This window comes from Tachypleus tridentatus, chromosome 7 (assembly GCF_004210375.1).
Source record: "Tachypleus tridentatus isolate NWPU-2018 chromosome 7, ASM421037v1, whole genome shotgun sequence".
Lineage (NCBI taxonomy): Eukaryota > Metazoa > Arthropoda > Merostomata > Xiphosura > Limulidae > Tachypleus > Tachypleus tridentatus.
In genome coordinates this window covers 41541801-41556626 of record NC_134831.1, presented here as the reverse complement: position 1 = coordinate 41556626, position 14826 = coordinate 41541801, and the positions used below count along the sequence as shown (strand labels likewise).

The window sequence follows — 14826 nt, the reverse complement described above, 5'->3', positions numbered from 1 at the left end:
ACAACAACCGACAATAATAAGTTCAACGACTGAAAGGCCACTTCATACAACAGATTCGACCTCTATAGGGTAGATTTAATAAACCAAGACGAAATATTTTGAATGCGTTTTTGAGGGAAATTACTTTTTTTTTTTCCAGGAGCTCATTTACTGGTTGAAAAGTGCAAATAAAGATGCAATCCGATCATTTCTATACTTATATTTGCATTATTTGGCTTCAGGAAACATTCAGAAGTTTCGCCAAAAAATAAGGTAATAACAAGTATTTATTAATGGATATTAACTCTTATTTCAGCTTGACGTTTCTGGAATTTGTGTAAACATATTAACTCTTATTTCAGCTTGACGTTTCTGGAATTTGTGTAAACATATTAACTCTTATTTCAGCTTGACGTTTCTGGAATTTGTGTAAACATATTAGCTCTTATTTCAGCTTGACGTTTCTGGAATTTGTGTAAACATATTAACTCTTATTTCAACGTTTCTGGAATTTGTGTAAACATATTAACTCTTATTTCAGCTTGACGTTTCTGGAAGTAAACATATTAACTCTTATTTCAGCTTGACGTTTCTAATTTCAGCTTGGAATTTGTGTAAACATATTAACTCTTATTTCAGCTTGACTGGAATTTGTGTAAACATATTAACTCTTATTTCAGCTTCTTGGAATTTCAGCTTGACGTTTCTGGAATTTGTGTAAACATATTAACTCTTATTTCAGCTTGACGTTTCTGGAATTTGTGTAAACATATTAACTCTTATTTCAGCTTGACGTTTCTGGAATTTGTGTAAACATATTAACTCTTATTTCAGCTTGACGTTTCTGGAATTTGTGTAAACATATTAACTCTTATTTCAGCTTGACGTTTCTGGAATTTGTGTAAACATATTAACTCTTATTTCAGCTTGACGTTTCTGGAATTTGTGTAAACATATTAACTCTTATTTCAGCTTGACGTTTCTGGAATTTGTGTAAACATATTAACTCTTATTTCAGCTTGACGTTTCTGGAATTTGTGTAAACATATTAACTCTTATTTCAGCTTGACGTTTCTGGAATTTGTGTAAACATATTTTCAACATCAATTATTTTTTGAGACAAGATCCCAGTTTCTGAAAACGTTTTACAAATACTCGTTCATACGTATTAATAAGCTGAAGCTGGGGATTTCTCCATATCGTTATCCCTGTTCAAAAGAGAAAATATTTGCCTAAATAAAGAAAGCTGAACGTGGCATAGCTGTCAGCTTGACGGAGGGCTCATGGTTCGAGACTGAACATGATTTGTATTCTAGCTGTGGTGATACGATAAAAAAATTATAAACTCCAATCTCGATATTCATTTCCAAGAGCTACGCAAATCCTTTTGAGACGGAGTGTGTTGATATTTGGTCTTCTCAAGATCATTAATTCAACATTAGGGACAGAAACACAAGTGTCCTTTACTTGGGTGGCCCGGCATGGCCAAGCGTGCTAAGGCGTGCGATTCGTCATCTGAGGGTCGCGGATTCGCGTCCCCGTCGCGCCAAACATGCTCGCTCTTTCAGCCGTGGGGACGTTATAATGTGACGGTCAATCCCACTATTCGTTGGTAAAAGAGTAGCCCAAGAGTTGGCGGTGGGTGGTGATGACTAGCTGCCTTCCCTCTAGTCTTACACTGCAAAATTAGGGACGGCTAGCACAGATAGCACTCGAGTAGCTTTGTGCGAAATTAAAAACAAAACAAAAAACCTTTACTTGGCTGCATAACACAACATGTGCATAATGCGCTGTTCACTTTAAAAATTCCAATTCCACTGGTACTATGAACAATTTCAATTCAAAACTAAATAAGAGCGACTGCATCCAACAGTAATCCTACATATGCACTCCTTATTTTGTAGATAGATCGAATATTTTCTTCTTTTTAACATTAGTTTGATCAGTTTTCTTAGCCTTTAGAAACTTCTCCAAGGTTGGTTGTCTTTTAAATAGTTAAAATCGTATACCCGAAATTTTATTAACTGTTCAGAGCAAACCTTTTTACCAAAAAGCTAAAGATTTACTTGCAATCGCATATTTTACTCATCTTAGTATAATGGCAAAATCATTTTATATGTGTATATTGTACAGAAGCGTTATTCTCTATTTAGAAGCCAAATGATTTAACTTATAAAAAATGAATAAAAATTTATCGAGATTTATTATTCCAATACTACAAATAAACTGTGCAAGACTCAAAGTTGTTTCTGTTCCAGCTGGCAACCCGTGCCACCATTTCTGCTCAGCTTTTTTCTTTTTCTTTTTTTTCGTCAGAAGGTGACCTGGTAGAGGTACAGGGTGAACAAAACTTTCATTCTCAGAATATGGCCGCGTGTTACCAGCGCGCTGAAAGTGTGTCACTTATTGAGGATTATAATTTTGAATGGAATTAAATGACGATTAGTGAAGAATTCGATTTAGTACTTTTAATCATAATAATATATTAAGCTTCATCAGACCTTATGGTGTTTCAAAGCAGTATACAAAAATACACTTTTTTATTTGTACTTTACTTGGGCCTACAGGAGTCCTAAGTCAAGTTTATCTACAGGTATCTTGTTTGTAAACCGATTAAAAACTATCCATTACATATTATCTAAATATTCTTTAAATGTTTATTAGTTAGGCCTATAAGAGATCGAAGTCGAGTTCCTCTAGCGGTAACCCATTTGGAAACTTATTAAATTAATTATCTAATAAATATTACCTGAATATTTTTGTTAGGTCTATAATAGCACAAAGTAGAGACTCCTTAACGGTAACCCATTTGTAAACAGATTCAACTACAAAAAGTACCCGATACATATTATTTAATTTTTTTTTATTAGTAAGGCATACAAAGTATCTAAATCGTGGTATTGTGAAGTTAGTTCAATGCTAAACCACTAGTCATACAATACAACAAGCAAGACATTTTAAGTACATGAAACGATTGTGAAACCTACATCTGACGAAGAGATTTTATTCACTCAACGTTTTGGCTCTATATGGGGATGGTAAGAAAGAATGAATTCATATCAAAATGTGCTCACATTTTGTTAAAAACAAAACCCTGTCTTTACATATAAATCAACCACTATCTGTGAACCTACATATTTTGTAACGTATTTCATTCTTTGTAACTAAATCATTAACTAGGCATTTGTTGTCCAGGTGTCAACGTCTCAGAAAATGCCTAGTGTCATCCTTGAGGCGTTTCTAATTCGTTTTACTTTACCAGTATTGTTGTTATTAAGCTCAAATCTCTACAAAAAACGTCTGTACTCTGCCCAACACGGGTATCGAAACCCAGTTTTTAGCAGTATAAGTCCACAGACATACCGCTGTGCCACTATGGGGCTTTACAAGTGACTTTTAAGGCTAAAATTTTATGTTGGTGTTCAAAGGCGTTGCTAGGTGCTTAAAAGTTTCGGGGCTCGAGCTCATAGGCACAGAAATTTTACAGGCACAGAATTTTCGCTGTTTCAGTCCGATATCGATCACGGTTTGCTATTCTAATTTTTCAAGACACTGTCAAACAGAATCGGAAGCGCAGATAGCCTTGCGTGTGGATTTAAAAACAAGTAAACGTTTATAATCAAGTAGTCTGCAAAATACCAGCTCACTCTCAGCCCACAAGAATGAATGTTAGTTCCCTCTATCTATATTAACAAATATAATTTAACAAGTAACACAACTAGTCAGAATTCAATCAGTGTCTGTTATTATAAACAACACATACATAGGTACTGGTGTTTCTGACTTTAAGATTACTTCTACCGCTACCTGTACAGACAAGCACTAATTTACACTTGGATAAATATTTATTTATCAATGTGTAGACTTTATACAGCACGTTCTACTTTACACTTTGAACTTTGGCGATATTATACATATGACTTAACCCTACAATCCAAAATTAACACAGTCGTATAAAAATATTAATCTTGATATATGATAACAAATTAGTGGGGCAAAAAAAATGTATTTCGCCACATAAAAAAATTTATTCTTGGGGCACCTCTCCTCTTCTTACCTGCTCCCTCCCCCAGGCAACTTCATGTCCTCAAAACAGTAATTTCAAGAAAAACAACAAAACACTTCAGGAAGAGACCTGGAACGGAACATTTTCATGTAAAATAATCACGTGTGCTTACTTTAGAGATAGCGGATGATTCCCCCTTTTTTCGCCTGAGTTCTCAAGTTTCACAGTTTTCTTATGGCCGCAGGTGGCACTAATGGGTGGTCGCTACATTCTGCAGAATTAACTGCTCTGCCAAGCGGTTGTTATTTCATTAGGGTCTGTGTTAGGGTGGCTTGGGTATGTAAAGGGGTCGGAGAAACGAAGGAAGGGTGTTTTGTTTCTTACTTCAGTGTTGTATACGTTTATTCAAGTAACCACCTTGACATCATTTTTTTAAGTGTCAAAAAAAAAAAGATTTACAGACGTTGCCCTACATTAGTCGTCTAGATCTAACCTCAATAGCTTTACAACAGTGGCTAAAACCCGCTGTATCCTGAACACCCAGAATTAATTACCCCATTTTCTCTCCTTCCAATCGGATTTCTAATTTTTAGAGGCAGTAACAACGCGAATTTTTGACTTTTTTTTTTAAATTTAGATATTTTTCTTCTCATCTTCAGTATGTATTAAACTATAATTTAAAGGTCACTATAGTGGTTCATAATAGGGATCGCCCATTTCTACTCTTGTGTTACACTGCACAACAATTTTTTGAAAAGTTTTGCTTCCTGAAAAGTTTTTGCTGATTGTGACAGGTACCTGGTGGTATGCACAAATATAGTTTTGGTTTTGTTTCACAAGGTACAAATTACAGAAACAGGAGAGGCAGTGAAATCACAAGGTACACATTACAGAAACAAGAGAGGCAGTGAAGACACAAGGTACAAATTACAGAAACAAGAGAGGCAGTGAAGACACAAGGTACAAATTACAGAAACAAGAGACACAAATTACAGTGAAACAAATTACAGAAACAAGAGAGGCAGGCAGTGCAGTGAAACACAAGGTACAAATACACAGAAACAAACACAGAAACAAGAGGCAGTGAAAACACAAGGTACAAATCACAGAAACAAGAGAGGCAGTGAAAACACAAGGAAATTACAGAAACAAGAGAGGCAGTGAAAACACGAGGTACAAATTACAGAAACAACAGAGGCAGTGAAAACACAAGGTACAAATTACAGAAATAAGAGAGGCAGTGAAGACACAAGGTACACATTCTTGTTTTGACTCTTTTAAATGTCACAGCTTTTACACATGGAGTCAAAATAGGTATTTGTGTCTTGAGTAAATAGTGCCAATATTACGTTTCAAACCTTAAGATTGTTTGTTTACCCTTATTAATTGCACTTTTACTTTAAGCTGTCTATCTTGTTTCTGTTTTTTTGAAGTTCCTCAACCCTCCTTTTTACTTATTGAATTGTTACATATCTCTTTCTATAACGATGTTTACACACTGTTTTAATTTTTATGTGTACTACTACTTTAGACAGCATAAACTACGTTCAAATAACACTTCTATTTTAAAACAGTATTTACTACATTCAAGCTTCTATAGATAACACACACCACTTCTTACACTGCATTAAAAACACCACTACTTAATAACACATAGACATTAATTAAATTTATGTTAGTATTGTGTGCTTTTAATACAAGTTTTTGTAAAACATGTCTATTTTGTTTTCTTTTTTTAATGAAATAATATTTATAGTACTACAATCAGCTGAAGTATTTGAAAATTAAAGTATAATATCGCAATAAAAGTTTAAAAATACGAAATTAAAGGTTAATCTGACGAATATTCAAATACGTGAATTATTGTTAACGCACATGCGGCTTTTGTATAGCTTTGCAAGAAAATATAAAACAAGCAAAAACTGTGTAATATAATCGTAAGTCTTCTTATTTTTTTCCAAATATGAAACATTTTGCACTCTGTAAAAATGCGAAGCTCCTTGGGGTTCAGTACCTAATCGAGGACATATAATGCTACAAATCGGGTTTCAATACCTGCGATGGGCAAGTATTGTTGTTAACAATTAATGACAAAAAACAAACAGAGATTTATTTCAAAGTTACGTATCTGATACTTAATCGATTGTAAAATAATAAGATAAAGATATTAATCTATAAAAATTTGAAGTTCAACTTACAGATAAACACAATGTAGGCTTAATGAAATGGTTTCTAGGCAAAATTGTAAATAAAGATTTAGATTACTACGAAATGTACCACTTTTCGTATTATCTCGTATGTCACAATTTATCCTGAATAAACAAAGTAGTTGCACCATAAACGAATGTCTTCCCCGTGTCAAACCATCTTGCCTCACTCCTGTTTTACACCAACAGTGACGTCATAATATTATTAGTCTCTACACGAGTGAAATCTTTAATTAACTTGTACAGTCAACTTCTGCTACAAAAAACACAATTCAGCGGAACTTTGGTTAGAACGCCAGTTTGTGATGTGGTTGTTGATAAAGCCACGCAACACAACCGTCTTACAGTTGTGTGTTAATAAGTTTGTTATATTTTTAGTTTGTTATAGTTTTAGTTAGTGCTGTATCCTCCATACACGGTTCTATGTCTAGGAAAAGTTGAGTAACTAGAGAGAAACCAACAAATATAGAATAATTTTTAACTAAAACGCTACAGAAACGTTTATTTCGATAGATCTAAATATTAACATAGGTTTCTTTTAATGAGCAAAACACCTCAAGTACGTGTAACCATATCACCTCTACAAGTCACGGTATTATTCACTGACCCCTCTTGAACAGAGTTGCTAATGAGAAATGGAATTCCCCGAAACGAGCTTGACTCAGTGACAAGTATTGAATCTAAGAATAGAATGTAACTCACATTTCTTTCTCTTTGAAATTATTTTTACACATTTTAACTAGTATTAAAGTTTCCGAAAAGGCTAAACAAAATGTAGTAATACAAATACATATTTTCTATAATTTGATTATTCTTCTGAATTATTAGTTCCTGCTTTTAATATTGCTTCGAAACTATTGATTTTTTAAACATTTTTTACACTATTGTTTTTTCCTTTTCTATTTGTGTTATAACATCATCGTTTTCAATATAATTTGTTTTAATATACTGTAATGGTGTTTTAGCGCTACAAAGATTATATATATTCTTTGTTACACTGCTACATTATTTATTAAGTTATTTTTAATATGTGGTATTTGTTTCATGGCTTGATTTGATTAGAAATGATCATTAATTGACATATTTTAACTTTTAAAATTTTATCACGAACTGTGGATATCTATATGATTATTATTACAAAATTTGGTCATACAACATATTATTTTTTAAGAAAAGAAAATTATTCGAAAAGTACAAACAAAAGGTGGAAATTGAGAATTTTATACCAGAAGTATTAAGATTTTTTATTCTTGTTCTATTTGTTTACCAAAATAACCGATGGAAGTTACTACGCTAGAAAAAAATAACGCTAGCGACAGTCGTCAGCAAGCCTAATATATTACGTAATAAAACAATTCTTCAATTGCAAGTCAACTATCACTCATTTATTTCCGCAGGATTTAAAAATACGGATATAAAAGACATTCTTTCAACCCTATTAAGAGACGAAACTCCTACCTTCAAAATTTTAGAGTAATTTTCTCCAACTGTGAACTAGAAACGTGTGGGCTAAATATATGGTGTGTGCGTGTGTTTATTAAAATGCTTCTTTAAAACAATTGCGACTCAGAACGCTGTAATACAGATATATACTGTTAACATCTTTATTGCTCCGAACACTATCATCTACGCCTACATATGACTTTCTGTAAAGTCCGGGTTTTTCTCCTTTAATAACGTAAATTTATGACTTAAGACTATAGGTTCAGTCTTTCACAAGACTTAGTATCCTTTAACGTAGGCGTTAAATAAAGTTATATCTATAAAACAAATTGAAAGCTGTTAAACTGGCATGACAAGTAGAGCATATATTTAATATTAATTGACGTTATAGAAATTAAGAATGACAAAAATAGCTTGCATATCACTTTTCGTTATAATGAAAATATTACTTGGGGACAAACTCATCTACGCGGAAAAATTAGCCACCTAGTAGCATTTATACGAACTATTCAAATAAAGCAAAATGTGTCTGGAATTTTTGTTTTAATTGAGTAAAAATGAGACAATCGTAGGGAAAATTAAATGAATTGGAGAAAAAAAATTGCTCTTGAAAATAACATGCATAAATCTATCAACGTCCTTAATAAAACAGTTAACACTCGATCAAATAATCAATAACACGAAAATTATTATTCGAAATAAAAGAAAGTTCATACTTTTTTTTTTTTTTTGAAATACGGCCCGGCATGAGCTGGTGATTAGGGCATTCCACCTGTAATGTAATCCTGTAATCTCAGGATCACAGGTTCGAGTCCCCGTCACACCAAACATGCTCGCTCTTTCAGCCGTGTGGGCGTATATAATGTGACGGTCAACCACACTATTATTTGGCAATAGAGGAGCCCAAGAGTTGGATAAGGGTAGTGATGACTACCTTCCATTTAGTCTTACACTGCTAAATTAGGGACGACTACATAGCCCTCGCGAATTTCAAAAACAAACCTTTTGAAATAAACTTACATGTAATATTTATGTAATTATGAGATCAAAGTTAACCACAGAGCTTCTTTAGCGCCATTCAGTGTCTAGAAGATTCTAATGCTAAAAGCCGGGTATTGATACCCATGGTGGGCAGAGCACAGATATTCCCTTGTGTAGCTTTGTGCTTAACAAACAAAAGCCTTTTATAGCAACTTCTTCGACTGTTTAACTGGGTTGGGTGGCAACAGTTTTAGCTTTACCTACTTTTTTTAAGTAGAAGTTATTTATGAATTTCTAATTAAGTAGTGCAAGTAAAAGGTTATTAGGGCGTCTGATTTATAAGTCTTTGTTCTGACTCTGTTAATAGCATCGCGTTCTACCGCCGTGAAATATTACTGGTTAGACAGCTATATTATACTTCTTTTTATCTTACAATTCCAACAAACACTGGTATAAAGAAAGTCTAATAAACTTTCATTGTTCTAGAGATTTTATTTTTTTCATAACCTTCAGTGTGAACAAGGCTTCTTGCGGCGAGAAAGCGAACCTTAATGGGCCCGCAAAAGGAAACGAACACTTTTCGCTTGTTAAATCAAAAGTTAAATCTTATAAATACAAAATTAAATCTAATCTTGTACGAGGTCTCTAATTTTTTAATATATTCCCGTTATAAGCGTCAGAAGCACTTTGAATCTGGAGGGGCATCTTTCGCATTTTTTCATTTGTCAAAAAGAAATGCCAATTTAAATCGAACTAATAAGATGTTTATTTTGAATTTCGCGCAAAGCTACACGAGGGCTATCTGAAATAACCGTCCCTAATTTAGTAGTGTAAAACTAAAAGCAGCTAGTCATCACCCACCGCCAACTCTTGGGCTACTCTTTTTACCAACGAATAGTGAGATTGACCATAACAATATAATGCCCCCACGGCTCAAAAGGCAAGCATTTTTGGTGTGATGAAGATTCGAACCAATGACCCTTAGATTACGAGTCGAACGCCCTAACCACCTGATCATGCCAGATTCCTCAAGATAAGGAGCACACAAAGTCGCATCAGAACGTTGACATGTAGTGTATTTAAGAAACTCTATATATTTTGATACGAAGAGAAAAATAAACAATAATATTACACCAAGACATGTCCAGACCACGCTTTTGTTGTCAGGGCAATATGTTGTTAAACATATTCTAATTATGAAGTTCTGTTGTAAAGTGTCAGTACGATAACGTTATTTATATGTGGAATATACAAGACGTCTTTCACGCTCGGTATCCCCTAAATAAATATATATATAGATAGATGGATATATATCAAAATGACTATTTTCAAGAGCGCGTCACAGGAAAGTTATTCACTTTTGGTTATTCTTAAAATTTCATATTGGTATTAATACCGATCCGTTTTCGTACGTGATGAATGCTCGATCTGAGAATAACAACAACAACAACAAAAACTTACTAAGAAAAAAACTGATTCAAAGATAGGAGCATCGTGAATGGGAAAAAAAAAACCCGCATAAAGAGAGTATTATATTGCAGTGTATTTCTGTTGGTGTCCGTTTAAGAACATTTAATTTTTCTTCTTTCATATCGGTATCACATACACGCATAACTATATTGTACCATATCGAATAAATTATTTTCAATTCAATTGAATATCTCTCCTGTGACACTTATAGAAATAACATCTGTCTAAAAGTGCTTACATCGGCAGCAGTTTTTCTTGCGCTCAGTAAAATGACAGGAAACCGTGGCATCCAGCGAAAAAACTCCAAGCGGCTACTTAGAGAATCTGAGTGCTTTGTTGTGCTGGAAATGTACCCATTACATTGAAAGCTAAACATTTTTGGCAATAATGTATTGCAATTAATCTACATTGTTTAAAAATAATAGCAACGGATTTTTCTTTATAGAAGTAACACACGGTTGTAAATGTCTCACTAGATAATTATGTTGCATATATGCTTTGATCTAAATAACTGGGTTGATTACATATTTTCAGTAATGTCGAGAAAACCCACTTGTTCGCTGCTCTACGTAAAATATTTTCTCAACCCAAACGAGCCGTTTTTACATATAGATTACGTATTTTATATTCATTCCTCAGTATTGTCAGAAAAATTACCGTTGAAGTGTTTCAACGGGCGTCTAGAAGTTCGGCAATATTTATCACCCTACATAACTCCCCAAACAAGCTCACTTTGTTTAATAACAGCAGACACAAAAGACATTTATGATCTAGAAAAACCATCTACCTTGATTTGTGACCAGTGATATAAACAGTCGGTTTAGGGTTGCCTAGATAGCAAAGCCTAAAAATAAGACGTGTTAATAACAGATATACCTTAGATAAACATTTAACATTATTATGCATTATATACATAATAAACAAAAATGAAACTAAACTTGCCTTATTTCTTGACTTCCCTGGGCCTAACCCTTTGAATACGCCTGCCAAAGCTGCCTTCATTTGTCCGTTTCCTTTCCAAACCTTCTATCGAGAACTGAATGCTTCCTAAGAGCCCAACTTCCACAACGACTTCAGAAACTTTTGGCAAGTATTTATCTAAGAGCAAACTTAGCACATCAGTATTGCCAGCGTTGAGAGTTGGAATGTCTCCCTGGCAGGGTGGCTAAGCCTTACACATCTCTATATGCGTCACTCAGGCTTCGACACTGTTTGGCTCACTCAAAATAGAGTCTTATTCATAGACTTTGCTCCTCCTTAAAAACACTGTACTCAGATAGGAATCTATCTCGTGAAAAACTCGGGGGATGAAGCAGCCCCCGTTCAGCAGCTTCGCAGCACAGTATCTTCTGGTGAAAAGTGACAGCATGGAGTAACTGACACAGTTATCCGTGGAACGATTTTCGTCTTCTCTGATGAGTAGTATTATTTGTGGTGTGTTAGAAACGTATGAACAAGTTGTTTTGTTTCGCATGCCCAACACGTTGAAGGACATCCACGCGCATGGCACGAGAGAGAGCAAACCTTGTTCGTTTTGCCCTTTCTTAAGCCTATTTACGTGTAATACATGTATGAAGGATCACCAAAGTGAAGGTCGTTGCTAACTACAAGCATTATCCATAAGAGAAAAAAATCACACACATCTTCTGATAGTAACTACAGGATATACATTCTGATTTATCTCATACACGTGCACTTCGGCCTGTTACGTCACAAACACGCTCTCATTTGGAACACACCCTTTTTTAAACATTAACTCAAGTCAGAAGATCCATCTTAGAAAAACGACCACACGGCGGACACCTTCACTTTTAGTGTTTGTATTATACTGCTTTCCTTGTTATTTATACTGGACTAAAAATAGCTTTTCTAAAATCGCATCACAAGATGAAAACTTTAGTAAATAAACATTGTGTATATATAAACAGAAAAAAAAAATCCAGCAAAAGAACACTATTCAGAGACACCTACCGTACAATAAAAGCCACTAAGGTGCATTATCTTTTCCTGTGGTCATGGTACCACAGGAGAGTGCTTCAGATATGAAATCCAAGCGTCACAAAAACAACTGTTTGTTGTTTAGCGCAAAATTACGCAATGGGATATCTGTCACGGGTATCCAAAGCCGGTTTGTAACGTTATAAGTCCTCAGTCTTACCACAGGTGGGCTGGAAAACTACTTAAGTGTACCAATATACACTAGAAACACCTTCAAATATACAAGTAGAAAGTGTGATGCGACGAAAACAGCTTGTATTATGTATAGCACAAAACAAGTACACAGCTCTAAGGTATCCAAATAAAATTAAGATAGAAGTATTAAGATGAAGCAACTAAACCGTAACGTGTTCGAATTATTAGTCTGTGATACGATATAGAGAACCACTTGTAAATATGAACAACTGGAATCGAGCAAAGCTGAAAAGATTAAAATTCGCAACTGTTGAAAATGCTGTCTGATTTACCTATCATATTTTCTCCTTTTCATAAAGAGGGTTTAACGTTTATGAACGACAAGGTGTTTAAATATAATTAAAACAATGTGAGTTTAACAGCAACCACATGTTTACAAGTAATAACTTAAACATAAACTTTATCTCAAAATTTTAAAATTATAACAAAGCTTCTTTATAAACAACATTTGCAGTTGACTTTCCATCTAACAACAGATATATATTTTGATGTGATCCCACTCTTGAACACCCTACATCTTATCAACCATGAAAAAAGCATAGTTGTTTGAGAAATAATCCAGCAACTTTCATTTTTTGACTTTTGAATCCCTTTAGAATATTCAACATTGTCTAAAGCGTCAACCTGCTAATATCACTTACGATTGATTCAATAGGCTTGGAGTAATTAACCAGCAGGTTTCACTAAATACAAAGAGGGTTAAGTTTAATTTTGACTCCTTAATCTTAGGACATTCCCCATAGTTCATATTATTTACATACAAATTTTGGATGAGATTAGTCTAATAGACTCGGAGAGGTGAGGGTACTAACAAACCATACATTTTGTCGTCTTTATATATACATAGAAGTATGTATAAAATTGCTTGTAAATACAAGACAAATAAATTGAAACTTACATACTGTCAATACAGTAAGTAGTACTATTTGTCAATGTGGTGTTTCTGTGTGCTTCACATAAAAAACTGAGTGACTTTCCAACGTTTCTGAGCAGTTCGGCCCAGCATGGCCAGATTATTAGAGCACTCTACTCGTAATCTGAGAGTCATGGGTCCGAATGTCACACTAAAAATGTTCGCCCTTTCAGCTGTGGGAGCGTTATAACGTGACGGTCAATCCCACTATTCGTTAGTAAAAGAGTAGCCCAAGAGTTGGTAGTGGGTAGTGATGACTAGCTGCCTTCCCTCTAGTCTTACATTCCTAAATTAGGGAAGTCTCGCACAAATAGCCTTCATATAGTTTTGCGCGAAAATTTAAAAACAAATAAACCTGATTAGTTAATAATACAATAATAATAATACTATAGCACACACAAATAAAGAAATAGCCGAAGCTTTCAAAGAACAACTTCAAAATACTTTTAAAACTCACACTGATCCAGATATGGATACATATTTATACAATAAAGTCACTAATCACATATTAAACAATAAACATCAATTTAAACCAATTTTTCCAATAAACATAACTGAGACAAACACAAGACCCAACACAGATTATACAAGCACGTTACTAACAAATGAAATATCCCTTCACGAACTACTCGAAGCAATAAAAACACAAAACACAAAACACCAGGTGAAGATGAAATACAAGCTATCCTTCTAAAAAAGGGCACTCCGAAATTGTTTGACCACCTAAATTCACTTTTTAACTTATCTCTATCCTCAGGATACATCCCAGTTTCTTGGAAGCTTGCAAATATATTAATGTTCCATAAGGAAGGAAATCCAGCGAATAAACCTAATAGCTACCAACCAATCAGCCTGACCAGCTGTTTAGGCAAAATTCTTGAAAGAATAATCAGTAACAGACTCTCCACATTCTTGGAGATAACATCAAAATTACCAAAAGAACAAAATGGATTCAGGAAATTTAGACAAACGACAGACCACCTAATCAGATTAACCGAAACTATAATAAATAGCTTCAATAAAAAAAAATGCACTGTCGCTTACTTCCTTGATATCGAGAAAGTATTCGACACTGTATGGCACGATGGTCTAAGGTTCCGAATGAATGAAATGGAACTACAGCGAGGAATTATTCGCTGGTTATCTAACGTTTTGGAAAATAGAAAGTGTAGAGTAGATGTTGAAGGAACATTTTCTGAATACTTTACTCCTGAAGCTGGTGTCCCTCAGGGAGGGGTGGTTAACCCTATACTCTTCATCATGTATGTAAACAATATGCCACTGAGGGATCCAACTCGTGGATTCTCTTCACAGTTTGCAGATGATGTGGCAGTCTGGAAAAGTGCCACAACACCAACAATAGCAGCCACCAACATACAACTGCAACTAAATAGAATAAGTGAATGCTGTCAAAAATATAGAATAAAAATAAACACAGCAAAAACACAACTCGTAGTCTTTACGAAATTGACAAAACACAAAAAACAACAGCCAGAATTATATATGAATGGCACACTACTCCAGATTGCCCCATTGGCAAAATTTTTAGGTCTGACCTATGATTCAAAACTAACTTGGATCAATCATGTGAACGAAATTAAAAATAAAGTTTGGCGAAGAACTAACTATGCTAG

General features: G+C 34.3%; 1 protein-coding gene across 4 annotated transcripts in view; it reads right to left on the bottom strand.

Annotated features, from left to right (window-relative positions):
• Positions 1 to 14826, bottom strand: part of LOC143255511 (NAD(+) hydrolase sarm1-like) — a 125623-nt gene that overhangs the window by 66150 nt on the left and 44647 nt on the right. Inside the window, exon 1 of one of the 4 annotated variants that reach the window (XM_076511289.1) lies at positions 11029 to 11902. The exons of 2 other annotated variants lie outside the window; for them this stretch is intronic. In XM_076511289.1, the coding sequence (XP_076367404.1) occupies positions 11029 to 11088 (60 nt within the window). In that variant the 5' untranslated portion in view covers positions 11089 to 11902. Of the gene's footprint in view, positions 1 to 4157; positions 4311 to 11028; positions 11903 to 14826 lie in introns of those variants that run through there. One more of the 4 variants, XM_076511293.1, reaches the window with a different exon arrangement.